The sequence below is a fragment of the Ictidomys tridecemlineatus genome, chromosome 3, assembly GCF_052094955.1.
Source record: "Ictidomys tridecemlineatus isolate mIctTri1 chromosome 3, mIctTri1.hap1, whole genome shotgun sequence".
Taxonomy (NCBI): Eukaryota; Metazoa; Chordata; class Mammalia; order Rodentia; family Sciuridae; genus Ictidomys; species Ictidomys tridecemlineatus.
The window spans coordinates 101,389,975-101,417,884 of record NC_135479.1 but is presented as its reverse complement, the minus strand read 5'-3'; the positions used below and the strand labels follow the sequence as shown (position 1 = coordinate 101,417,884).

The following is a 27,910-nucleotide window of genomic DNA, read 5'->3' as shown; positions in this document are numbered from 1 at the left end:
GCACCGCCGGGTTCAATCTCCAATTAAAAAAAAAAAAAAAAAAGACTTACCTTGCTGTCCCCATCTTTGGCCCTGAGACCTCTGTGGTGCTGGTGCACTTCTGAAGCAGCCTGTGGTTTTATATTATGTCTCATAAGATCAGGCAGTGGCTGTCCTTGCTGCCTCTCTTCTTTGGTATCCCCAGTGTCCTCTACCATAGGAGGTGCTTAGAAGTGTTTGTTGAGTGAATACCTTACTACAATATCGGAGACCGGGAGGACCCTCAGCTCTGTTCCCGGGTTCTGTAAGTAAACACAAGTGAGACAATGGGACTAATCTGAAGAGTGATTATGAATAGTTTAAATAATATCATCCCAGGAGTGTTGAGTCGTCTCATTGCTCTCATCTGCACACTCTAGGGCTTCTTTGTGGGTGTCTGAAGACTGCTATGCTTCATGATTCACCTGGAACAGGTCACTCAGAGGTGGCACCCACTCTCTGAGACAGTCCGTCCACTTAGCGCTGTGATGGTCCAGTTTTCCTGGCAGTCTCTACAGGAAGCTGGGAAAGTGAGCCGTGAAGTTCCTGAGAGGTTCGGGCCAGGGTCCCAGCCACAGAGGCTGCTTGTCCACACGTGGGGACGCCTGGGCACCGGGGCTCAACAGGTGCCAGTGGAGTGCCTGTGTCATTGGGACTTGGGAAGCTACACTGAGAGGAGGTGCACTGCAGGGCATGGGCGTATTCCAGCTGAGTGTGCCCAGCTGAGGTCACAGCAGGGTCCTCCGTCTGCACACTGTGGTGACGGGGCTGAGCCAGGGTTCCCACTGGTGGAGGGTCTGCAGATACCCTTAGAAAGACGGTGCTCCTTAGAAAGTTGGCTTGACAGGGAAGTCTTGGTGTTTTTAGGCGGCCAGTGTGGAGACAGCTGTGGTTCATAATTGAGCACCATAATCATGCTGTTTCCTTTGGGCTGGTCAGTTTGACCCGCAGGAGGAATCAGTGAGACTGAATTTCTGTCTTGGTCTCTGGCAGGCCACCCTTGGTCATGTGGTGGTGGTGTGGTCTGAATGTCTGTGCTCCTTCGCTTTCCCTGTGTCCAGTCTAGCCCTCGCTGTGCTGATAGTTAGAGGAGTGGCCTCTGGGAGTGACTGAGCCACATGGTGGGGCCTCCTCCAGGTGAGCCTTATGAGGGAGGCTGGGGCCTCAGCTGCTCCTTTTGCCCTCCTGCCCTGTGAGGGCGCAGGAGGTACCATCTGTGAGGGATTGGTCCTTGTCTGGCACCCAGTCTGCCTGAGCCTGGGTCGGGGCTCTGCAGCCTCCCGCTCTGTAGTAGTACATTTCTTTTGCTCATGAATTACCCAGTTTATTTTATTATATCAGCAGGAAGGATCTAAGGTGGGTGAGCAGGATGAGAATGCCGGTCACACTGCGTGACACGTCAGAATTCAGGGATGAATTCTAGTTGATGCTAGGCAGGGGTCAAAGTTTAGACTAGTGTCACAGACTGGAAGATCAAGGCAGGGGCTGCTGCGCTGCTGGGCTGCTGTGGGCTCTGGTGGCAGCTGGCCTCTTCCAGAGAGGCACAGACTTCCTGCAGGTGGCGTTAGTGCAGCCCTCTGCTGAGGTCCAAGGGTGCCTGTGGCCTGCGGGATTCCGACTCCTGATGGGCTCTGCAGGGTGGTGCCTTGGTAGGACAAGGGCAACCTCCATCTCCAAGGAGGTCCTGAAATCAGACTGTTTTGCACCTGGAGGTAAAAGTGTTAAAAAAGGTTTGTGACAGCTTTGCTTTGAAGAAGAGAAAGTATAAATTAGAATTTAGATTACGTCTTCCTTCAGGAAACAAGAGCAGAGAGAAAACTTCAGTTTGGGTGGGCTGTGTTCTTTCTGAGGGTTAAGCAAAAATCTCAAACAATGAGCACCAAGCCAGGAAACGACATACCCAGGCTCCTAGGAGACTGCAAGTGTTAATATAGTTTGGTTAAAAGCATTTGGTAACCTGAGTAATTAAGCAGGCTTTGGTAATTACTGGTAATACCTGGCATTTCTGGGGGTGCATTGGTAGAGGATGGTATAGGGCTATTGATGGCAGTGAGGAACAGAGGGGGATCATGGGTAGGTGAGGTGGGGCAGGGGAGTGTGCAGCCCTATGAGAACCTGGACTTTGGAGTTGCACCCCCTCACACCTTCCCTGTCTTCCTTCCCAGCCTTATACTGAGCCTCTGCTGGCGCCTCCCCACCGAGGTCTGTGTAGAGGGCTTTGGACCATGACTGGCACATACTGTACAAGATTTTATCATTATCTGTTTTTAATTTGCCTCATGAGTTTTTCTGGGAGATGTTTGTTTCTATGTATCTATAAAGAGCTGTCTTTAAATAAACATTTGTAGAATACATTGAACTTCAAAGCAGGCGTCTTGGGTGAAGTTCAGATACAGACGAACAGAGATCGTTTCCTTTCTTTTTCCCATTTTTGTGATTGTGTAGAATTGGAAATTAAAAAAAAAATGCCTCATTTTTCCCTTTGGACATTGTTTAGTCCCTCTGTAAATCAGCTTAGCTCTTACTGACAGCTGGACCGCTGGGTTTCCATGTGGTTGAACATGTTCTTCTCTTTTTGCAAATACTGTAGCAATATAGACCAGAGTTTCCTAGGAGCAGCCTAGGGTGCAGTCTCCCAGAGGGGAGCTCTGGGAGACTTGAGGTGTTTCCTTGTTGCGGATGGTGGCTGGCCTGGGTGACGGTGTCATACCAGGACAACCTGTGCTCTCCACCAAGCTATCCTCAGGGCACAAGACCTGCTTATCAACATTGGAGCCTGGAATTTATATCTGTTTTTCACTGGAGGTATATTTTTGCCTAGTTCCATGTATATTAACCAGTATTGTACAGGAATGGAGTTTTTGTTTATCTGATTTGGAAATGTCTGAGAGTTCCTCATTGTAGAAGTCATATCACTGGTGGTGGTGACATAGGGGCATTGGTTGCAACCCTGGTGGCTCTTGAGTCTCCATCATTGGATGTGTAGGTGCTGGCATCCGATGTCTTCACACAGAATGACAAGTGGTATCTCCTTCACTGTTTGCAAACTGCATTGCATATCACTTGCAAATTCCTCTGCTTCTTGTATTGTGATTATGGTCACACACAGAGAGACAGTCTGGGTCTCACAGCTGTGACATGCATCTGTTTGGGCTATCATGATTTGCTTAAACGGACTCATCTTTCAGCAACACAAATTGAGTTTTAGCTACCATGGTTTATTGACTGTGCATAATTGCATGAAGTATGAACTTCACTGCCAGCTCTCCCATTCATAGACCATGGTTAGGTGACTGAGCGTCTCACTTCTTTGACACTCTCTCAGTAGCAGCCCCCTGCACACCTGCTGCTACTCACTGTTCACTCACAGGCACCAGAGCTTGTGGTTGTGCTGCTTCGCTTGCCAGCAATGACAGCCTGACATTTTACAAAAAGACCTCATCGAAAGAGAGAGTTGACCAATGAAGATGAACACAAAGAAGTGAAAAGGGACAGTTCGGGAAGTGAAATTCTCCTCAAGTGTAAAGAGAAACCTATTAGAAGTAGCTGCTGTGGGAATGCTGGCTGGCCAGGAACCTTAGCCAAGCAGGCCCACAGCTTCAGTGAGCTTGGCGTGGACGAAAGGGCAAGCCACCAGGGAGAGCCGTGCTGGAGGTCCTGCTGGGTGAAGGGGCCCTTGAGGTCATTCATGACATTTAGGGGGCAAAGAACACAATGTTGGCAAGTGATTCAGCTCAGGAGCACGATAATCCACAAGGCACAGAGAAGAGGATTATAAGGAAAATACCAAGAAGAAGCCATCATTCAAAGGCATGCGAATAGTTCAGGCTTTTGGAAAAAGTTCATTTTTGGTAATTGACGGATGACTTTCGGCGTGTGGAAGGTGTTTTGTTTAGACTCGTCACAGCCCCTGAAGCACTGGATGAGATATTTAAAGGCTGTTTAGACACTGTCATGGTTTAAGGGAGAGGTCTCATTTTTTCACAGAATCCATTAACCCTGTTACCTGAACTGTGTGTTTGTGCCTGTGTACCTGTGCAGGTGTCCAGAATGTTGTTGGAAAGCCTTGTATGGAGCATGTAAACCTAGACTTGGACTTGGAGGCTCTGGGAAATCTGGTGACATTTGTGACTGTGTTTATAAGTGAGGCTAATTTAATCAGGCATTTCTGAGAGTTGTGGAGGTGCCCAGACTAAACCATTGGGTATTCTCCTGCATAGTTCAGGATAGAAACTGGACAGTTTACTAAGAATATTTGCCTATGAAACAATAATGGGATTTCCAACTTAGTTCTTTTATCTTAGTTTCCAAATGAAGAGGGAAAGAAATGTGTGACCCATGAGCCACATTGGCCATTTTTATCATTATAGTTGAGTTCTTCTGTGGCTTATAAGAAAAATTTAAGAGCATTCAAAGTGAAAGTTGCTTTTTGAATCTTATGGGTTTCTTGATTATTTAAAGCTGAAAGTTTCATTCTTTCCTCTTCAGTTCTGGTGATTTTTTTGGTGTTGAAACCATTGGTAAGCTACACTTTATTTTTAATTTTTCTGTTATTTTGGAAAGAGCAGCCACTATTTTTAGTAACATTTTCATACGAAATCCCTGTGTTACTGCCACCCTTTCAGTTCTTGTTCCCTTTTTATAGCTGTATGATGACTTCCTGTAGGTGTTAATTACTCCTTCCAGAGATTTCCATCTCACCCTGCTCCAGGCAGCTCAGGTGAACCTTGGACTAGGTTACATTATGGACCTCTAAGGGGAGGCTAGCCACAGTCTCAGCTGCCATGCTGGGTGGCAGGCTGTGAGCAGCATGCAGGTTGTTTCTCAGCCTGTTTTGATGCTTACCACGAGGTGGTGCTGGTGGGCTGGGAGTGTGCTCCACACCGCCCCCCCTCCCTTGATGATAGGAAGTACTTTAGGAAGTCACTTAGGATTATCCAGAGATTGTTTTATATCATGCTGAACACGCTGTCATTTTACATGGTGTGTGCCTAATAAGCATTTATTGATTTGTTAGTTTCTTGTGTTTACTCAGGGAAAAATCTTTATGTTCAGGGTTTGAGTAATCCTCAGCTTTGCTGGGCATTGAACCCAGGGCCTTATGCATGCGAGGCAAGCACTTTACCAACTGAGCTATATTCCCAGCCCCTTGAGTTTCTGTTTCCCTTAGCACATCTCATTTCCCTGCAGTGAGTGTAGCGTTTCTTAAAGTGTACTCGCTTGTGTGCATATGCACACACGTTTAATATTTTGCCTTGAATATTTAATCTACAGTTACGCATTTTCCTAGGTAGTGTTCCCTTAAAGTCTTTAGCTGAAAAATAAAATATTGTCTAGTATTTGGAAATATTTATCAAAAGGTTTTATAAATACAACTGGGTCAATAATACACAAATTGAAAGATATTCTACAAGATGGGTTATTTTGAATATCAGCTTTATGGAGAAAATCAAAATCCCCTTTAGGAAATTCTCTGTTTTTCTTCTGAATAAAAGGAAGAATAAGAATGGAATTTTATTGCTGTAAAAAGGATACTAAAGTATTTCATATACATTAAGCATCCCTAATTTGCAAATCTAGAGTCTAAATGCTCAAAGACCTGACTCAGTGCCAATAGTGGGAGACTCTACCTCTGGCCCCAGGTGCTGGAATACAGTTGGCGCAGAGGCCACAGCAAATGTGGTACGTTGTTACCTTCTGGCCCTGTGTGTTAGGCACAGGTGAAACAAGTGAGTTGTGAGAGTATCTCTAAGATACTTCATTAGGTATATGCAAATATTTCAAAACTCTGAAACCTTCTTTCCCAAACATTTTAGATAAGAAATATTCGACCTGTTTAACCCAAAATCATTGAATATGAGATTTTGTATTTCATATTTGAGAATATTTCCAAATTGACAATTTTGAAAAAGCAATTAAATAGATTTTTCTTTTTCTTTATTATTAATGGAATATTATGTTCTACTTTCTGACACTAGAATCATATTTTGGACTGTTTCCTATAGTAATTATTTTACTCATGGAAATGATCCATTCTTTGTTTGCCTGGATAAATGATTTGTGGGACAACAGTGTGGGAATACAAGCCTGTGATTTTGATGGCTTTTGTCACATGACTTTTTAAGAATGGGGATAATAATGCTCTCTTTCTACTTTTTCTAAGTCACTGTTTTAAGAGGTCCCGTTGATTATTAAATGCCATTTCAGAGAAACAAAACCACCACCCCATTAGATGAGCCCATAACTTTGGGCACATCTTTGTGTAAGTTTCTAATTTTAGAAACATTCAAAGGGTTTTGAAATACTCTAAAGACCTCCTAAAATGGAGACCTGGAGCAGAGGATGGGGCCAGGTCTGGAGTAAACCCCCCAGTCTGGATGGAGCTGCATATTCAATAGCATCCATCCCTGTGAAGTGGATTGTAGGTGAAGGAAATGCAGTAGAGAGGGTGGTCCTGTGGCAGGAGGTAATTGTCCTCGCTGGGACGCTGAGCCTCCTTGCACAGGGTGGGTGTGATTCTTCCCAGTGTCCTGGAGAGGAAGGAAGAGACCTTAGCCTTTCCTACCAGCACCTCATTGGCTCATCTATAGCACATCTTTCCTAATCCAGCTAGGGGCACAGAGCAACCAGGGTGGCCAGTGAATGACCAGGTGCGGTGTGTGCAGTTACGTATTCTAATGCCCCCTGCAGGTGTGGAGTGGACATGTTGGTGGAAGGATGGATATTTTGACAGAAGATGTCAGATAATTGTTTTAACTCCTTTCCCACCAACTCCTCTGCCAGATGACCTCACTTGCTGGTAGTCTGGGGTGCCTGAGGGTAGGGGGAGGTCACCCTGCATAAGTTACTCTTGCACCCTAAGTTTTGTTCACTTTCAGCTTCTGACTTAGAATTCCTCAGACAGCTCAGGAGTGCGGGGTGAAGTACGTGCGTGCTGTGCACGTGTGGTCCCCTCTCCTTGCGTCCCCTCTCCTTGAAACTGCAGCGCGCTCTATTAGGTAGCAGACTGCCCCCCTGCCCCTGGTCCTCCATCCGTGCTTCCCCTCTCCCTCCTAGGGCTGGGAACAAACCTGGCATTCCTCCTGGCTCTCACAGCTGGGGGTGGTGCTAACGCAGGAACCCCTGAGGTGCACATTGAAGAAAGGAAACATTCTGAGATTTAAGAGGCCACTCCTGTACATTTTGACTTGACAGTGAGCTTTGCCTTTCATCTAAGCTATAGTTTTACACCAGTATTCCTATTAGAGGTTGGGAATAATTGTAGGGAAGAACATTTTACTAATAGTCTTCCTAAAGTAAAAAGATTATTAAGTGATTGATGAATGAAATGTACTTATTAGTTAAGCCTCTGTGTTTTCTTCTCTTCCTTTAGTATGTGAGTACTTAAACTCATTGAAAAGGTAGTATGATAATGGGAAATGTCACTTCAGAGGACTATATCCAATGTAGTCTTTTCTTAATATTCAATCACATTTTCTCTGGAGTAGCTTATTTAAAATCAGTTTTTTGAACTTGCCGTTTTCAATATGTTGCTTTTACAGCTGAACTTCTTCCCACTTCTCCCACCACACAATTTTTCTTATGTGCATAAGACCTTGTTAAGCACAGCCAGGGGACATTGGCCAGAGGTCTTTGAAGGCCTAGTAATCAATATTGACTCACTTATAAATAATGGGCTGTTTGAAAACAGCCTTGTCTTTCCCAAATCTTTGTTTTTGTATTGGGGATTGAACTCAGGGGGTGCTGTACCTCTGAGCTGCATCCCCAACACTAAAAAAAAATAAAAAAAAAATATTTAGAGACAGGGTCTTGCTACATTGCTTATCGCCTCGCTGAGTTGCTGAGGCTGGCTTTGAACTTTCGATCCTGGTGCCTAAGTCTCCTGAGCTGTTGCATTACAGGTGTGCACCACCACACCTGGCAGTCTTCCCAATATCTTAACCCTCAAGGCTAAAGAGGTTTCTCTTTATACTTGTGTTCTCTGCAAAAGTGACCTGGGGGCTGCAACGGGTTCTGGGGGAAACTGCGGTGCCCTGTTGGGGGCAGCCCCTGCCACTTCACTTTTCGCTGTGCCTGACTGCTTTTCTCAGTTCCAAATTATGCCCACTTTCATGTTCCTGTGGTTCTTTTCTAAATTCATATTTTGATGGGCTCCAGCCACAATAATGGAAAGTGACATTTATTTACACTCTGTACAAGAACCCCCACAGGGATACCCCCCGCCCCAGCCTCACACATCAGTATAGTCATAATATATGCGGACTTCCGACCTTCTGACACTCTGCAGTGACCTGATGCTCTCACTTCTGGTTCTGATATTGGATTTCTTGAACAACCTTCTTGAAAATGACCTGCACATGAAAAAGTAAATTATTGGATCCAGGCAAACGTTGCACGCAGACAAGAAAAGCGTCATTTCCTCGCAGTAGTACAGGATCTTGTGTGCGGACTCATCCAGGAGCCTGTCCAGGTGGCTGAAGGTGAAGGGGATCCTGCACAGATGGTAGGGCAGGAAGCAGGTGAAGAACACAGCCACAACCACCCGGATGCTTTGGTTGTGCTTGCGCTTCCGGCTAGACTGGCTGATGAACTGCCGGCTGGATTTGTGGATGTATCTGGAAATGGCAATGTAGCAGCCGATCAAAATCACCAGCACCACCACGAACAGGCAGCTGTGGACGTAAACGACAGCCCGATGCCACCGGATGCCTAGCGGATTTTTGAGCCTCATGCAATCATGGATGTTCTCCTGGGTGGGCTGGACGTTGGTGAGGATGATGTTTGGCAAGGACAGCAGAACTGTGACCGCCCACACGCAGCCAGACAGCACCTTTGTGAAGGTCACGCTGTACATTCGCGAGTCCCCAAAGGGCTTCACCACCTTCAGGTAGCGGTCGATGCTGATCAGCCCGAGAAACACGATGCATGTGTACATGTTTGCATAAAACAGAACCGACGTGTATCTGCAGAGGATGAACTTGAAGTACCAGGGGCCAAAGCCTGCATCGTGCACAATCCGAAAGGGAAACGTCAGTGTCATGACAAGGTCAGCCACCACTATGTTCTTGAGGTAAAATATGAAGCTGGTTTTATTCCTGATGTGGAAGAAGATCCACACTGCCAGCCCGTTCAGCAGGATGCTGGCCACGAACAGGACCAGGTAGAGCACAGGCAGGATGATAGTGTCAAACTCATTGTGCAGGGTGGCATTCGCTCGGAACCCAGCACTGGAGTTACTTGAGGTGAGACTCCCTTGGCCGTGAGCCCCGTCATCTGCAGGAGAAGTGAAGCAGGGGACATCAGTGAATGGCATGTTCACCTGGCAGGGCCCCCGAGCTATGGATGCGCTGCGGTGTTGGGAGTGGGATTAGGGGTGACCTCAGCAATTTAGGAACCAATTTAGCATTTTGTTAATGTTTTGAGAGGCTAGAGAGTGGGTGGCCTCCCTTCCCCCACACCTGGTCCTGAGTGAAAAGTCATGCTCCTGATTCTCAGTGACTTGGCCTTTTGAAAATGGGCGTTATCACTGTAGATTACCCTGACTTTTAATTCAGTGTTTGTCAGCATCACAAACAGAAGGAAGAAAATTGAAATTTCCTATAACAGGAAAGTAACATCCAGTGGGATGGTGATTTCTCCCTGGTCTTTGCCGCACTCTGCAGGTCCCCAACCCCCAGCGTACCTGGTTTAAGCTGTGCGGTCGTCAGGAGTGGGGAAGGAGTTATTTTGAATTTTTGCCTGTGAATTCCTTATAATACTTGTGATTTTTTAAAAATAAATATTAAAATTTTTTTTTAAATAAAAAGAAAATTTGTCTTCTAAAGTACAGCAAAGTCTAGGGTAGAAGTAAACTGACTTGCTCATTCTTCTAGGTCCATTGTCATTATTGTGGAAGTAATAAAGTTATAGGTAGGTGCGAAATCCCTAAGATAACCCGGGCTTGGATTACAGTCATCCCTAACTGTCATACTCCGTCTAGTATATGTTTCGTAAAATATGTTTGCATGGCTGAGAAGATCCACAGTCAAACACTGCTGTGTGGTCCAGTGGAAAAGCGCTGATTTTGTTTTCTGCTTGTTAGTATTTAAGTGTACGACCAAGGAACGCAGCTTGTTAAAGTAATTGCCGCCTGCTACAGTCGTCTTATTTACAAGGCTAGATTATACCTCTCATGCTTATTGCATGAGTTTTAAAAACTTTTAGCTTTCTTGAATTTTTGGCTCATGTGACTGAAGAATTCTCTCATACCATCCACCACATGGTCATGGAAATGGTTTACAAGCATTTATGTGCCAGCCATGAAAATGTCCCCTGATCCCGTGTGTGGGAAGTGTGGAGGGACGACTGTGGCTCTGTAGCTCTATACCCGCCGCCACCTTCCTGCTTGCTCCCTAGGACTGTTCCCAGCCCGTCACTGCATGGGGCTGGATGCTCAGACCAGCCTGCTGTGCTTCCTGCCAGTGGCTAGAGGTCCCTGAGCAGTGTCCTGGGAGCCTCCCGCTGGGCTGTGCTCTGGCTCTGACTCCTCAGCCTGCCCCTCTTTCCTCACAGCTGTCTGAGGGCCACTTCTCACTCTGGCCTCTCCCCAATTTCCCTTGAAGCCCATTCCCCCAGTGAGGCTCTTGGCCATTTGGTCTCAATTTGCCATCTGCCCTTTTAGAGAGCCCTGACTAACACAATTTACAAATTCACTTTTTAAGAAGAAGATCACTTCTGAATTTTTACTTCCTGCTAATTAATAGTATTTATTATGGTTGCGTTTGTGTTTTAGAACGGTCTTGTTTAGGTTTTGGTGTGATTGTACCTACACTTCTCTAGACGATAGTCACTGTAGGATGTATTTTGTTTTCCTTCTTTGAAGAAATGAACTAGGAAAGATTGTTTTGGTGATTATGATCCAAAAACAGGTTCTTAAATTGCTGCCTGGAATTTCAGTGCAGGTTCTTCCTGATCAGCTTGGTCCTCATGCTAATTCTTCTCCCTTTATCCTTGCCGTGTTTTAAAAACTGGTTTTCCTGGCCTAAATATTCTTGCACAGGCTACTAATTTGTCCCTGGACTAGCCTGTTATGAGACCCACAGTATTAATAAGCTTTACACGTTTAAATGCCTGATTCAGCTGCCAACCGAATTACTGCTGCCAGTTTCAAATATTGTCTTGATCAGTATCATTCAAGCCTATTTTATTTAATAAAGTGTTGTGGTCTAGGCTGATTTTGCACCAGAAGACCCAAATCAACATCAAAGCCTTTAGAAGCTTCTCAGAAGTGTACTTTTAACCAGGGTTAGATATCTGCTTGAATTGATTTACCGAATTAAATGACTAGCAATAACTTTCATCTTTTCCAGAGCGGAGCCCTTAGGGAGGCAAGAGGGGTTGAAGGGTCCAACCTAGGGATCCAGCTTGAACTGTGCCTTGGGACAGTTGCTTCTGCACTGAGTTTCAGAGCTTTTGAAAAGCCAGTGGGGGCTCTGGGGCTCCAGCAGACTGGGTGTGGGGTGTTTCAGCTCTTGCTGTTGCCCCTGGCTCTGTGTGCAAATCCACAGTGGAATGGATATCCCACCCTGCTCCCAACATCCCTTGGGGATTGTGAGTCTGTTCTCTATGTCATTATAATATCTTAGAGTTTAATTATATGAACCAGCACTCCTATTAGACCATCATCTACCTAGCAATTAGGGATGTTATTAAAGATGGAGCCTTAAATCAGAGTGCCAAGAGACGTCTGTGTGTGTACTCAGTTCTGTACATGGAGACTGCCCAGCAGGACAGGGCTCCACTGCCCAGCAGGATAGGGCTCCACTCCATAGTGGTGTGGAGCCGTTCTGTGGCTTCGAGTCAGTCTGGTGTCCAGCCTGGAGATTTTGTTACCTCCACAATAGTGGCTTCCTTTGTGTACATGGGGATGAACATTGGAACATAGGTCTTGTTAAACTCGGCTAGTGAGGCCTGGACCTGGGTTTACTTCATCCCCCATTCCACGCTGACAGCACAGCTTAAGCAGATTACTTGTTAAAACCTGTGCAGGGTTGTTTGTGAGCTAGCCAGGTAGTGGAGGGCCAAACACAGCTGCCTAGGAACAGGTGAAGCCCACGCCTGTGGCTCCGGACAACTTGGAGAGTTTGGCCAGCTTTCAGGGTTGGTCTGTGTCAGCCCTTCCTCTGCAACTGCCCTGTGCTTTTCAGAACTTGCGTGTCCCCACTCAGGGGCATGATCATGGGAACCCTATGGCTTCCTTCACCAGGCCGTTCTGTCACGTGCTGAGAAAGACCCGGCCAAGCAGAGCTGCCTGGGGTGTCACCTGAGGGAAGTTCGAAGCTGCTTTTGCCACATAAGGGCTGCTGGTCTCTATATTTGTTGCTTTCAGGGTGGGGTGCCTGCCTGTTTAGTGCAGGTGTGATGAAGACTACATGGGGAGCAAAGAGCAAGACCGCTGGACCTGCCCACACCTTCCCCAGCAAAAGGATGGCCATATGAGAACCCTGGTTCCATAAGAAGTTACCTGTGTATGACTCACAGGTGGCAGAGAGTGTGTGTGTGTGTGCGTGTGACAGAGGTGTGTGACAGGTGGGGGTCTGGCTGCTTGTAGCGGAATGGGCATCTGTCCTCTGTGCACGCATGTGTGAATTGGAGGACTTTGTGGGCTGTGTGGGCAGATCCAGAGCTAACCACACGTCACTTAAAATTAAAGTCCAGCTGAGCAGAGGAACAAATTCCACTTCTCCTCTGCATTACCTCTTTCAAGTGTGTGCATTCCTTACTCAATCCCCATGTGGCTGTTTATTGGCCATTGCAGATTTGGAGAAAGTCCCAAATGATAACGCTTAATGAAACTGAGTGGGTAAGAGCTGTCCTGCTGGCTCCTGAGGGTTAAACGCATGTCCAAGTGGGACACATGTCATTCTGAGCATAGCATCTGGTCCATAGGAGGTGTGTGTGCGTCCTGTGATCTAAGGTACTAGATTCAGTTTGTCTTGTTGACAGGGCCACACTGGGAGTGATAGGGACTGGTGGAGAGTTCTGGCACCTCTGATTGTGGGGAAACATTGTTGCTAACTGGGGTGTGTCACTCTCTGGCAAAAAATATGAAAGTGCCAACCTATGTCATTGCTCTCCCTGCCATGTGGGCATGAAGTCACACAGATTACGAGTCTGCACTATTGCCCCAGTGGCTCTTGTAGGAGCTCTCAAATGTGGCACAGCAGAGGGGTCAAGGTTGCCTTGTGTCCCTGGGGGGCTTCAGCGACCCTGGTCTAGACCACCCATGTGGACAGTCAGCTGTGCTTTGCTTTCCTTTGCTTGGTTTTGCAGTCTTTCTCCAGGGGGTTGGTTTTGTCCCCTCAGAGGCAGTGTCTAGGTGAAGCCCAGTCTAAAGCAGTGATCCCAAGGGTGTCACCCTGGGGACACCATCCTTCTTGGTTGCCGCTTCTTTCTTAGAAGAGAGGCTAACAGCTGGTTGGTGAGTGGTCCTGTAATCATGAGGGACCCCAAATTGCACGCAGTGCAGAGAAGTCACTGATGGAGCACCCCCACCTCTTTCCCCACGACAGCTTACTTGGTAGTCTGGCAAGTGTCAAGTTGAGCCCCATTCTTCAGTGATGCTTTGTGAGCAAAAATGCATGTCAGGACGCTCCGGGGGACGGCCGAGGCGTCGGATCAGCATCGGCGGTTCCTGATTTGATTTCTAGAAAAAAGAAAAATGGCAAAAATTACAAAAAAACCTAACAAACAATAAAACAGTTGGGAATGATTTTCTTTGGTTTGGGACTCGGGGTGCTCTACCACTGAGCTACATCCCCTGCCCTTTTTATTTTTTTTATTTTGAGACAGGGTCTTGCCACATTGCTGAGGCTGACCTCGCACTTGTGATCCTCCTGTCTCAGCCTCTTGAGTAGCTGGGATCATAGATCTGTGCCAGCAGGATTTTGAATATACCACATATTAACTTTTCAGTAGCAAAGTCATCAGCCACCAGGATTCAGAAAGCACATGCTGTGGACGTGGACAGCCGTACCATACAAGTGGTCTCTTGTTGTGCCCTCATGCACCTGCTGTGAAGTGCAGGCTGTTCCTGTGCCTGCTCTCCCCCTGGAACCCTCTGTGTACCTCTGGGAAGTTGGTCAACAGCTCTGTGACCCAGTGTCCCCTTCTGAGAGAGGAGAGGCAGTAACTCTCCTGCGGGGTGGAAGGAGGGCGCGTAGCATCACTGGAGGGCGCGTAGCATCACTGGAGGGCGAGTCACAAAGGCTGGTTCTCAGTGTCTCCTCAGAAGTCTTGCCTGTCTGCCTCTCTGTGACCCCTGTCTCCTCTGTTTTGTCCTTGATGGTGGTGCTGGGTTTGTATTGACCTGAGCAGGTGTAAACAAGCGCACGTGTGCTGGGACGCGTGTCCAAGTGGCATTGTTCTCACACTGGGGAAAGGCCTGCACTGGCATCCTGAGAGCTTTATGGGCTTGGATGTACCCTGCGCCGCCACCTCCTGCTCTCTGGGTTCTGGTTCTGCCCGTTTACTCACCAGCTGTGTGACACCTGCAGGCAACATGACCCTTCTGCATTGGACTGTAACATCTGTCAGAGTCTCCATGGACTTAAGGATGGTCCTCCAAAGTGGGGCCGCTGACTAGGTTTGAGTGTCTCACTCTGGCTAAATACAGCATTGAGATGTATTTAGATGCTTGGCCACATTTTGGTGACGATAAGCCAAGATCGTATGTGTGTGCGGTTTTGAGAGCTGTGGAACACCTTGCCCTGCCCTTCTTCCCAGCACTGGCCAGAGAGGACATCCAGGGAGGTGCTCTGGTCGGTGTGCAGCCCACGGAGCTGCCTGCTCCAAGGGTGCCACGCGGGTCTTGGGTGTCCCTAACTGCTGTCGCTCATACACCACACAGCTGCCGAGACCTGAGTGGCCGCACTCCTCAGGTGCAGCAGGCCACTGGCTCCTGTCGGCAGGTTTTCCAAGGCAGAAGGGAAGGGGCCCCTGGGAGGAAAAAACAAGTAAGTCAAGAGTTGAGAGGTCTGCATCCTGTCATCGTAATCTCACTTCCGTTTGCTAATGTCACCTGCAATTCGGTATGAACTTAGTAGTAGACAGAAAAGAAAGGCTTTTAGAAATTTCAGGAACACCCCAATTAGCTATTCTGAGGGTTTAGGCCCCTTGAATAGGCACAGGGTGTGGCAAACGGTGGGCGTGTAGAGGCATGGTCTTGGTCACTGCAGCAGAGGCAATAATGAGGCTCTCCGTGTCCCCCCTGTTCGGTGAGGCCTTGTGTTAGTTTTTACCAGATCACAGGGAGGCGAAACCACGCTTTTGTTTACGCACGATCATTTCCTGGGAGAGTGACTGAGGAAAGTGACCTGAGCAGCACACCTGTCACCTTAGGCCTCTCTGTCCCAACCTGTGCCGATGTCCTGTCCCTGCTGTCCTCTGGGGCTTCCCCAGCAGAAGCTGGTAGAGGTGATGAGAGCACAGAGCTGGCTGAGGGCCCAGACGGAACCTGGGTGAGGGGCTTGCATCCCGCTTTTCTGGTAGGGGATTCACATTCAGAATATCAGAGAGGGTTCTTATTAAAAAGAAAATGACCCACTTGGTCAACAGATTATCTGGTCATTTCACTGAGAGACCATTAGGAACCCTGAACCTCATTCATCCGCAGGGAAACCCAAGCAAGACCACAGCTGTCACCACTTCACATCTTCAGCGATGCCTATAAATAAAAGATGGTGGCAAGTGTTTCTGAGAATGTGGAGAAACGGGGTCCCTGCATGGTGCTGATGAGAATTTTGGAACCACCTGGGCAGTTTCTGGAAAAGTTGAGCCTCAGTTTTTCAGATAAGCCAGTGGTCCTACCCCTAGGTATACATTCACCAATGGAAGAAAAGAGGTGCCGCGTGGACACTCACACATGGAGGTTCATAGTAGATCATGGCAGAACTTGGGGACTGCTGGTGGTAGATGGAGTGTGGCACTGTCACGGGGGGATGGGGTGCTACTCAGCAATGGGAGGAGGTGAAGTCCAGCCAATGTGGGGCTGGATCTCAGACACAGTTGGCAAGGAAGAGAAGCCAGACATGAAAGGCCATAGGCCGTTTAGGTGGAATGTCCAGAAAATGCAAGTCTGGGAAGGCAGGAAGCAGAGAGTGTTTGCTGGCTGTGGGGCGGGGCGCCAGGGAGTTTACTGGGGAGAGGAGAGTGCGTTAGGTCCGGGTGCGCCAGCCTCTCCCGTTTGTGAAAAACACTGACTCATCCTCGTATCATGAATACAAACCACAGAAATTATATCTCAAGTTGAAAAAGGGGAAAAGCGTGCACAGAAAGGGAACAAAGCCAGGCAGATGTCTCACTGTGCCACAAGCATGAGTTCCCAAGACCAAGGAGAAGGTGCACAGGACGACTTCCTCTTTAGAGGCAGGCGTCCAAGTACAGGGGCCACAGCAGAGCCCCCCTCCTGAGCCTGGCAAGGGCCACTCACTGCTTGTGAAGAGTGTGACTAGGTTACAGGTTCCTTCTTTTGGAATTGGGACCTTAATCCAGAGGCACTAGATGTGTCTGGTGATTTGTGCTTGTTCAGGACCTACGTTCCCATTTTCTGAATTCCTGGTGAAATCCTATGGAAGATTTGGGATTCTAATTATTTCGGGAGTGGTTTTGGAGTTTCCTGGGATCAGGGAGACTCTCCGGGCTTGGTGAGTGATGTGGTGCTTCGGTGTGGCTGGTGGTTTCCTGCCTTGTCTCTTCTGCTACCTCAGCAGATGTTCCACCGGCAGAAAGCAGGTGCTGGGAGCAGCTGTGGGATCTAATGTGAACGTCCGGGGTGAAGTCCATGGTGGAGCCAGTGGCCAGACTGTCATGGGTATTTTAAGGTGCAGTCCCAGGGAGCAGTGCATGTGGTGTAGCAGCCAGAGAGCCCTGAGGATTGCCCAGAAAGAGTTGCTGGGCAGTTCATCCTGTGGGACATCCAGGGACTCAGTGCAGCACCGGGCTGTCGTGCAGGCCTCAGGGGCAGGTGGTGGTGTGGCCCGTGCTGCGTGTACTGTGCTGGGCCTGCTCAGGGCAGGTGACAGAGTCTGAGTAATACTTTTGAGAGGAGGAAGTGGGGCAGCAATTTCAGACAACTCTCACTTTAACAACAACAACAACAAAAAAAAACAAGTCTGTTATAGGAAGGACAGAGGGAGTAAGGTGGACATGGACACAGAACTGATGCCAGAGTTTGCAAAGCTCATCAGTTAGTGCTCAGCATTTTAAAATGAGTTTCCCAGCTCAAGGGGAATGGAAGCCCCTGCCCTGCCCCCTAGGTGCTATGGTGGAGGCCTGAAGCTAGTCTTTGGCTGACTCCTGGACTCCAGAAGCCTCCCAGTTTCCTCACCCTCCACATGGCAGATGATGTGAGTGTGAGGATTTGTCCATATTGGGAGGTGGGGGTGCGGTTGCGGGAGCAGCCTGCCCAGGTGCACCAACCTCTTTCTGTGTGCTGTGATTGATAGGTGAGGTGCCTGCTGCATGGCTGCCCTGTGTCCTCCTGCACCTGTTCCTGCTGATGCTGCTATGTGCTCTGTGGCCTCAGCTGCCCTCCAGGAGTCCTGTGACTGGCACTTGTGCTCAGCCTGCTTCAGCTTGTCTCCACCCCCTGCACTCAGCCTGGGATCCCTGCGTGGTGTGCCCCAGGAAGCTTTGCATTCTCTGCGTGTCCAGCACTTGCAGGGTGTTGCAAGAGGCGGCTTGCTGCAGAGGAATTAGGGCTTGGTTCCAGGGCTGCTCCTGGGCCAGAATCCTGCCCTGCCACCTCCAGCTCTCCAGCTCAAAGCTGATGAAACCATTGGAGAATGTGGTGTTTGTGGCAGGCCCAGGTTCCCAGTCCTTCCTGAGGCTGAGATGCTATCGCTACTCAGGGGCCTCCTGTTTGCCTCCAGCCACCCTCATTGGCCTCCTGGGGCTGTCTTCCTTGCTCCTGCCTTGGTTATGGTTGTGGGAACAGTGCTCCCAGGTACCAGTGTTTTCTTTGTCTTGGACTCTGAAGTCCTCACATGATTTGATTTCTCAAGCATCCCTCCCTGCAACTCTGCGACCTAGAAATTCTTTTTTCTCCCACAGGTAGGAGGATAATGAGGTTCAGACAGTTTAATTAACTTGTCCTGACTCACACAGTGAGTGATGGGGTAGAGCTGGGGTTCACATTGAATCTGATCGGAACTGAAGCTGCAGCTCTTTCTGTTACACTGCTGGGGAGTAAAAGAAGGCTTCTGGGGGCTTATTTGGGAGATTGGGAAGAGGGAGGGCTCCGTTTTCCATGCCAAACTTGTGAAGGACTGTTCAGCTTCCAAACTAGATCTCTAGTTTTATTTGCCTTAAAAACATCAGGAAACTTCACATAAGAATCCAGATCCGGGTCCTATCCTGAACGTTGGGAAGACCTGCTGGTACCAAGCAGGGACCATCCAGCAGTTTTAGCTGCCCTGTCTCTGGGGAATGAGCCCTTACATGCTCAAAGTGCCCCTGCTGATGTCCTCCCCCTCAGGATCTTGCCTGCCAGGTCCTATGGTCACTTGACTTTGCGACCCTTGGTCCAGTCACCATTTGATCTTTTGAGGTTACAGTGAACCCAGATGGCTTCTAGCACACTTTGCTTGGATTTTGTCCTCTCTTCCCCGCTCCCTCCAGCCCTACAAACCCCTTTTCTGATTTCCCTTTTGTCAGTGACCATCACTTAGTGTGCTTTGAAAAATGGTTCTCCTGGTACCTCTTAGTAACCTGGAAAAAGTAGTTCCAGGAGTTCCTGTTTTGTTCCTACCCAAGGACTCGGTAATTGTCATCGTTGAGTTTTGCTTTGTTCCCAGTGGTCTGCTGGGCCCTCAAGTGAAAACCCCGTTAGCCGCATTGATTGTTGGAAACGTGGAGATTCCAGGTCTTCAGGTCTCATTGGTGGTGGAATGAGGATGATGGGACCCCTGTCCCCTCCCTGGAAAGAGCAAGGGAGGCGGGAAGAGCAGGGAGCCCCAACATCCAGGGCTCAGAAGCAAGCGGCTGCCCGGAGCACTCAGGCCTGTAGTTCTGGGCTGGACCCCAGCAGGGGAGGGGGGTCACTTGTACATGCTGGGGAAACCCTCCTAATCAGGAAGAGTGGGCAGAAGGGCCCTGCCAGGCCACAGCGACCCAGACTCTCCCTGGGCTCCATGAGTCTCATTACTGCCCTTCTGGTCAAAGCTGAAAGATAAATGGTCCCTGAACACAGTTGCCCTGAGTGATTTTCTGGACTTCATATTTGGTGCTGGTGGTTCCCAAACGACTGCCTCATAGGCCCTCTTGGCCTCCCTGCTGGCCCTCTGCAAGCTCACATCTCAGCCGTGAGGATGTCAGAAAGTGGGTTCATGTCCCCACTTTCCTGTTGAGAAGCAGCCCTGTCCCCGAAGGTCCTGTGGGAGTCCTGAGGTAGCCCAATTTTTAGTGACAGAGACGAGACCTTCACAGAAGACCTTAGATGTAAAGTTTCTGCTTCTCGCATCCTGTGGTCACCTATAACCCAAGACTCTTTGCCAGTTTAAACCTGTGCCTGTGCCTGTGTTCGCGCCTGCTCTCCAACAACCTGAGAGGACAGCTCTGCTCAAGGCCCGGGGGGAGGAGGGTTGCCTCACTGCTCCCAAGGTACCTCTTGTGTAATGGAATTAGGTCACTGTATTCAGCAAGCATCTCATTAATGCATTAATGCATGGAGGAGGGCTCCTGGGGCCTTGGAATGTAAAACAGCAGCACTTCATTCACATTTTCAGCTGCCGCCCTCAGAGTCTCTGCCATAGCTGTGTTGGTGTCTGTAGACTGCTTTAGGCATGATTTGGTTCACATTGAGACATCACGTATTTTTTCAGGGCACCTTGCACCGTGTGTGTGTGTGTGTGTGTGTGTGTGTGTGTGTGTGTGTGTGTGTGTGTGTATTTTAATGGGACGAGAAGGTACAAACCTGACTGTAGTTCCTCGAGGACAGGGTTTATATGGAATTGTTCTAACCTCAGTCCTCCTCCTGGTTATTCCTTTAGCACAGGAGAGAAACCGCAACAAGACTTTGCTGTATGTGGCAGGCCTATAACCCCAGCAGCTCTGGAGGCTGAGGCAGGAGGGTCGCAAGTTCAAAGCCAACCTTAGCAACTTAGTGAGACCCTGTCTCTAAATAAAATTTTAAAAGTGGGGGGAGAGCTGAAAATGTGGCACTCTTAGGTTCAATCCCTGGTTAAAAAAAAAAAATCATCAAGTTTCCCTACAGGATGCAGATAGTGAGGGGTAGGGTAGGCAGTGAGCCCAGTACCCCGGCCCCAGACTGGCAGTATGCTTGGTGGGCAGCCCCAAGGGGCTTCCTGAGCCTGGATCTGGTTGGCAGGCTCATTTTGACTCATTGACCCTGGACATATCATTTTATTTCTCAGAGCTTGAGCCTACTCATCTATGAAAAGAGGAGACTAATAATCACCTGTGCTCTCTCCTAAAGGAGCCATGAGAATCTGGTGAGCTGTTGTCAACGCCATGGTATATAAAAGGGTAAATTCCAGGGAAACATACTTTTTCTGCTTAATAATGAAAGTCTTCATCAAATTTTGCAGTTTTTTTTCATTTGAAATACACATTTGAATTTTCTGTTCCAGCCAAGTGTAAGGTAGTCAGATAAATCCTGGATCATAGACTCTGAGGCAGCTGCGCTGGGCCTTTGGGACTGCAGTCTGAATAACCAGCCAGTGGAGTGGCTTTAGATGAGCACAAATGAGGCTGACCAGGGCCCAGGAGTGGTCACCATCTGCCAGCTGTGCAGAGGAGAAGAGGCTCTTTCTAAGCTTGTATAGCCTCTCTTAAGGGCAGGGCCACCCTGTGGCCGGAGCACTGTGCTGGGGAGTAGAGCTTTGTCTGTGTGGTTGGTTGTCACCTTTGTGTTCTGATCGGGTCCTTGGATGGCTGACTGGGAAAGGTGTCCTCCAGGCCTCTCCCAGCAGGACGGCTGTCAGGTAGCTCTCCTGAGTGAGTGGCAGTTTAATCAAAGCTTAATGCTGTTCAGGTTAGGGAGTAAAGGCAGTCCCTAAAGAGACCAGGCCACCGAGTTTACCCTTTGTCTGTACCCTTTGTCTTCACAACACCACTGGATGTTTGGTTTTCATCAGCATCAAACTCTCATTGTTCCCTTTTCTCTTCTCCAGTGAAAGCAAGTACCCCACCCCCACATCCAAGGTAAAAGTCTCTGACCTGCTACCTTTCCTATCAGAATACAACTGTTACTAATAGGGCATTATGTAAAAATGTGGATGTGTAACCAATGTGATTCTGCAATCTGTATTTGGGGTAAAAATGGGAGTTCATAACCAACTTGAATCTAATGTATGAAACATGATATGTCAAGAGCTTTGTAATGTTTTGAACAACCAATTAAAAAAATAAATAAATAATAATTAAAAAAAAAAAAAGTCTCTGACCTGACATTTAATGTACTTAGAAAGGACTTACGCACGAGAGTTACTTTCAAAGTATTCCTGTGTAAGTGTATACTTCTGATATCAATCATCTTTAAAAAAAGAATCTTCCTCTAATGAATGGAATTATTTGAATGAAAATGATTCTTTGGAGCGGCTATATAAAGTTGGTAGCTTCCTCACTTGGAGAGATGGGGACCTGAGTGTCCATGTCACCTCACATTTCTTTTTTTTTTTTAAATATTTATTTTTTAGTTATTGGCGGACACAGCATCTTTGTTTGTATGTGGTGCTGAGAATCGAACCTGGGCCGCACGCATGCCAGGCGAGCGCGCTACCACTTGAGCCACATCCCCAGCCCACACCTCACATTTCTCACGTGTGATTTCCTCTGCTGGCCACATCTCCTTGCTTGATGTCCTCCTTTGTCTCTGCCCTCGCTGGCTTCCGGTCTTGTCCAGGGCCCAGCCCAAGGCCCTGTAGGTGACCAGGCTCCCTCCCTAACCATGTCTACCTGCCTCCCTGCAGTTCCCAGCCCGGCTGGCCTGTTGTCCTGCAGACCCCTCCTGTGCTGGTGCAGGAGGCAGGCTCCTCACCCCTCAGTGTGACCAGCCGAGCCCTCGTCTCAGCTTCCTGTCCTCCTGCTTGGTGGCCCTACCTTCAGCTGTCACTTGGCATTTTTGTTCTTCTCTTGCCTGCCCAAGCATCCCTGTGTCCTTCTGGCCCCAGCGTTTGACAGATCACCTGGCAGGCAGGGTCCACGCTCCAAACCCACTTGACCTATGTTTAGTTCTCATGCGAGGAGGTCCCCACTCTGACCCAGTCCCACCTTGGCAGCCACCTGCCAGTGTCTTTTCCATGAACATCTTGTTCTGCCTTCAAAGTGACGGAGCACTTCATGCCACCATGATTGATTTGGAATCTGTGTGCTTTCAGAAGCTATAAAGCATCTTTGTTCTTGGTGCAGATGATCAGATTGGACCACAGGAACATGTTTTTATACCATAAGTCATAATGGGTGTTTTCAGTTGGCTCTTCTGCTAGGTCTAGTGCTCGGGAGTTCTTATAATTAGACTCAGCCTGCTGGGGAGAAGGGCCTGCTCACTCTTCCCAGAGGAACTATGAAGATGCAGCAGTGAGATGAAAACACCTCAGGGACCCGTGTGGCCCCCTCCTGCTATCTGGGCTGTAGGGTGCTCTATAGCCTGGAGCGTTCCAGCTGGCCTCTGCACTGGCTGGCTGATGGGTACCTGTTACGTAACCTGTGGTCTCGACTGAACATGAGCAGAGACCGTGCTGTCCCAGCATGCCTTGTACAGGACTGAGTCTCAGGATGAAGGACAGGGGTCGTGTTTGAGATGTTGTGGAGCACAGAGTGGGCGTTTTTTTTCATTTTCTGTGTATATTTTATCGTTTACAGCATGGAATCTGAATGATTGATTTAGGCAGAATGGAGAAGGTGATGTTGATGATTAACAGGCACATGCTGGCACCAGGGTGTAGAGGGACCTTCTGGATGCACCGTCGACACCACAGGCACTACTAAGTGGAAGCTGCCTAGCCCCTTGGTGGCATCCGCTGTCCCTCTGATTCATTCATTTGCTACACTGTTTGGGATGGGTGGCCTTCCTGCCCAATCTCATCCTCCTTATACTTGCCAGATTCTAAGATTACAATTAGGGTGAAGAATCACAGCTACCCTTATTTTAGTGTTTGTTTTAACCAAGCATTTTGAAGTCAGGAAAGCTTGCTAGCATGCCTGTAGGAACACTGTTCTCAAGACCAGGGATGAGTGGACTGTGGCCTCCCAGTGCAAGTCAACGTCTCCTTGCAAGCCCCAGCCGAGACAGTCTGCCCAGGTGTGATGTGGCTTCAGCAAACGCATCCAGCAACAGTGTTGTGGGTTTCCCAGTATCCTCTTAGTCAGTTTGTTTAAAATGGTTCATTTTCATTCTTATTTATGGTCTTTGAGTCTGTCAGGTGTGAGGAGAGGCAGGCATGCACTGGCAGGTTGTACACCCAGCAGTGTGACCTGCCCTCAGTGCCTACGGTCCAGAAGCAGCTGGCTCCACTCATTGGCCTCCTGGCTCTGGCCTCTCGATTCTCAGCCTAAGCACCATGCAGCTGAACTCTGGAGTCTGTGCACCCAGACCTCATTTTCTATGAATGTTTTTCTTTCTTCAGCTATGTCGTGAGCTCCTATGGTGTGGGGACCTTGGGTTCTTTGTTTCTGTTACCTGTTAACACTGGCTGTGCTTTGAGGGCAGCTGGAATCTTCTTGTATTTAGCAGTGAACATGCTCTGGCCTCCTGGAACTCACCAGCCAGGCCTCACTTGCTCTGTGTCCCATGGAGAGGTGCTCTGGGGCTGAAAGCCAGTGGCCTCTCCAGCCTGCAAGCCCCCTCAGGCTGCACAGCCCTCCCCTGGCAGTGCCAAGGTGCAGGCCCCTCCTGAGACCAAGGTGCAGGTCTCAGGAGGTGGCAGAGACAACAGTACTACAGGGTTCGGTGGGCGCTGGCTAATGTCCCTGTGCACCTAGGGCTCTTCTAAGTCACATGCATTTTGACTTATTAAAAGGACACTGGATTCAACTTTCAGATCTCTTTACTTGGGTGAGTTGCCCACCCTCTGTGCCCTAGTTTCCCCTTCTGGAAGGCAGTCCTTGTGGACCTAACGGGGTCCTGCCCTAGCATGGCCCTTTTATTCAGACCTTTATTTAATAAGAACTCAGTGTCCATATGCTGCTCTTGAGTGGAAGTAAGAATGTTTCTCTCATTCTTTCAAATCACGGCTGAGGCTTGGGAACTCCTCCCAGCAGATGTGTGCTGCCTGTGGGTGCAGCATCAGAGCTTGTCCTGTGGCCACAGCCAGTGAGGGCCAGGCCTGGACTCGAGTGCAAGTCAGGTGGAATAGCTGAGGCTGGCCTCTAGTGTGTTCCTCCTGCTTCAGCCTCACAAGTTGTGTCAGCGTACCTGGCAGCATCAGCTATTCCCCATAGTCAAACTGCATGGCAAGTGTACAGTAAATGGATATATTTTTACCTATTCAACTGCCACAAAAGAGATAACTGATAGCAAATAACGAGTTTGCTTCGAACCCAGGAAGCAGTAGGAGAAGGGTAGCCAGCAGGCAGCGTGCTCCCGCTCCAGCTGTGCTTCTTGCCGCTCTCAGCCCTCAGTTTGCTGGGTTGTCAATTGGGGTGCTGGAGTGAGCATCTTAAAAATCACGTGTTTCTCCCCCCTAAATAACACCTGCTAAGATATTCAGGAGTCTTGGCGCATATCAATCCAGCAGTGTGTGCTAATTATTATCCCACTGCAGGAAGGACAGTGGGTGGCATGCAGATCTGTGTGAGCCCTGACAGAAGCAGGCCTGGGATGTGGCTTAGTGGCAGTATTTACCTAACATGCACAAGGCCCTGAGTTCCTCCATCCCCAACATCACAAGACAGAAAGCGTTGTTGAAGGAGTTTCCCTCTCCTTGCAAAATGATGAACGTTCTTGGGAATGACAGGAGGAGTGGAATTGAAAACTTGTGGGTGGGAAAGACTAGCCGTGGTGCCTCGTACCAGGTGAAGCCTGTTGTGCCTCCAAGTGCAGGCTAGTGGACATCCCCTCATCTGGGGCCAGGAAGGATGCTAATGAGGCCAGTGATGCTCACTGGATGCAGGGTGGAGGGGCATGCACTCTTCCACCTGTGTTTGCATGGACAGGGGTCGCAGGTATGGGGATCATTGCCAGGTCAGATGGGAGCCTGGCCTGACACAGAGGAGGCCCTTTGTCCCTATGGATCCCCTTTGCCCCTATGGATTCCCTTACCCAGGAGGAGAGCTGAGGTGCTGAGCTTGATTATCAGAGAACCCAAGGCTCACCCCAAATACCCAGCACTGCCTGAGAGGAAGCTGAGGAGGTTCAAACCAGAGGCCCCCCAGCTCTGCCCCAGCCAGCTGCAGGGAGTTCCTCAAACTCAGCCTTTCTGGTCTTGGATTCTTCCCCTGCAAGGGGCCTCCAACAAGCACCCAATCAAATCTCCTCACTGTGCCTGGGAGCAGGGGCAGAGACCTCTGGGAACTGGGAGCCTTCCCCAGGTCACACTGGTGACTGGTGACCCCAACTTTTCTGCTGAGCCCTGGGCTTTCCATTCCCTAAACCGACTGCTGCCTCGTGCTATGCAGAGAGCCTTCCCCGGGGACTCGGAGCCACTTGGCTCAGACCTCTGCTTCTCTGCGGCCTTCGCCACACACCCTCTGTTGGGCTTTGTGGGACTTTCACGGACTTTTGTAGCTTTTCCCAGTTTGGGAGCATAGCAAACACGATGGCACTGTGGTCTTTTGTACCTTAAATGTCTGTGGCATCCCCTTAGAGCTAGCTTGAAAGGAGTGTTCTCACAGAGATCGACACACCAAGATGTCAAGGGAGGAAGCCGAGCCGGCCAGCTGCTGTGCACAGCCCAAGGGAGAACATCGCTCTAACACACTTTCCTCTCCCTCCTGGTGTCTCTGCGAGGACCATCTCAGGTTCAAACATCCCCCTCAGGGCCCTCATGAAATAGTTATGGTCCTCTGACTAAATACTTTCTTTTTTTGGCTACATCCTTTATTTATTTAAACCCTTGGTTAAACCCAGCAGTGCTTTACCACTGAGCCACATTCCCAGTCCTTTTTAGTTTTTGAGACAGGGTCACTAAGCTGCTTAGGGCCCCACTAACTTTCTGGTGCCTTCCTTGAACTTGCAACCCTCCAGAGCCGCTGGGATTACAGGCTTACACTACTATTCCTGGCTTCTAGACTGTGTCTTTAAAAAATAGAGAATTGAGAAGCTAGCTAGATCTTCTCCTCTTCCTTCCCATGCATTCCTGCCGCAGCAGTCTTTAGAGAGGTATGGGAACAATGACCTGAATAGGGGACTCAGAACATGCCTTTTCCTTGCCTAGCTTCATGGAGATAGTTCACTTTGAATAGGCAGAAATAATCGTGTACTTTCAGCAGGGTGTCTGGCTAACCCCCAACATATAATAATTTTTCGTTGTTCATATTTTTTACAAATTGAAGTTTCAAATTAGAATTACGAAAGAAAACCATTATTATAAATGTTATTATACCTAACATGACAACAGATTCAACTTGAGAACATGATGTGAAACTGTTTGTAGATAAAGCGTAGCCTAAGAAATAAAAGTTCTGTCTACCCTAAGTGCATCCATCATTTAACCCACTTTGTCCCATGAGCCCTGATGGCGAACATGTATAAAAATTCAAACAGCAAATATACCACTTTCGGTGGCTTTGAAACAATTACTGTTTGCAGACCTGGAAACCTGGGACTTCATGGGTTAAAGTCTTTATTCTAATTTAGAAGAGTGAAAGCTCTCTTGCCTTTTCTCTCCTCCCTGGGTGCCAAGTTGCCCAACAGTCAGAGGGGAGCATGGCTGAACCGGTGCCTGTGGCCAGGTGCGGCGGCTTCCCGGCCTTCCTGCCTGTTCAGACACGCTGTCTCAAGGCATCAGAATGAAGTCTGCCCTGTTCTTTGTGGCAGAGTGAAGACTGAGATTCTTTCTATTGAAATGAAGCAACTGGGACAAAAAAGAATCCTTTTTTCTTCCTTTGATCTCTTTTAAAGAAATATGGATAAAAGATTAGGAGGCAGACCTAAGTTGGGGTCCTGAGGATCAATCATGAGTGGCTTTGGATTTTGCTCTTCTAATGAAGCCAGGGTGGAAAGTGATCCACTGGATGGATGTGCAACCAAGAGGAGCGCCCAACAGGGGTAGCAGGCGGCTGGGCTCTGCCTGGGGGACGGGAGGCTGAAGCAGGGGTCCCTCCAGGGCGTGTGCCCTCCTAGGGGCCAGGATATGATACAACCTGCATCTGATTTCTGCTTTTCCCTCAAACCTCAGATTGAAGGAGAAGTATAATTACAGTCTTCATCAGCACTGCGTCCCATCCACTGTGGTTTTTAAGAGAATTGAGAGGCTTTCTTACCTTTCAATGTGGGGTCGCTGTCCATTCACCTGTCCAGTGCCTTCCAGCTGTGGCGAGCTCCCCTCCCCTGATGAGGAGTCAGGTGGGGTTAAGGCTGGCAGCGAGGTGGGCTTTCTGGTGGGGTGCAGCAGGCAAGCATCTTCTCCCTTGCCAGGGAGGGTTGGGTGCTCCCTGCCCCTCTGAGGCCGCCCTCGGCGGCACCCTTTCAAACGCGCCTGCCCAGGAACAACTGGAGAGACCTGCTCTCGATAATGTGCATGACTCACCTTGAGGAGTAGGTGAGGTTTGTAGACAGTGGAGAGCTTCCTGAACCTGCAGCAATCAGACGGTGACTCACCTGAGCAGCAGAGGCTGCAACCTGAGCATCAGGAGTGGGCTTAAGGGGTGGGTGGCAGCACTCCGGCTCGGCCTGCTCGCCAGCCCCGGCTTCAGGCCAGGTGGATTTGTTCTGTCTTGTTTTCTTTCTTTCTTT

The 27,910-nt window shown here is 48.8% G+C and overlaps 2 protein-coding genes across 8 annotated transcripts in view; one reads left to right on the top strand and one right to left on the bottom strand.

The window, feature by feature from the left end:
- Nucleotides 1-27,910, top strand: part of Med12l (mediator complex subunit 12L) — a 275,089-nt gene that overhangs the window by 149,685 nt on the left and 97,494 nt on the right. The window lies entirely within an intron of this gene.
- On the bottom strand, nucleotides 8,182-27,840 carry Gpr87 (G protein-coupled receptor 87). Its single transcript, XM_005339914.4, has 3 exons — nucleotides 27,439-27,840; nucleotides 13,574-13,702; nucleotides 8,182-9,291 (listed from the first exon to the last, which is right to left on the bottom strand). Exons 2-3 carry the CDS (start codon nucleotides 13,605-13,607, stop codon nucleotides 8,249-8,251), a joined length of 1,077 nt encoding a protein of 358 aa, XP_005339971.2. The 5' UTR covers nucleotides 13,608-13,702; nucleotides 27,439-27,840; the 3' UTR covers nucleotides 8,182-8,248.

Excerpts from the sequence above, each read along its gene's own strand:
- Gpr87 (XM_005339914.4), bottom strand. The coding sequence starts at position 13,607 with ATGGGGCTCAACTTGACACTTGCCAGACTACCAA. Across the intron at positions 9,292-13,573 it reads GACACTTGCCAGACTACCAA|ATGACGGGGCTCACGGCCAA; the intron begins GTAAGCTGTCGT and ends CTTCTCCTGCAG.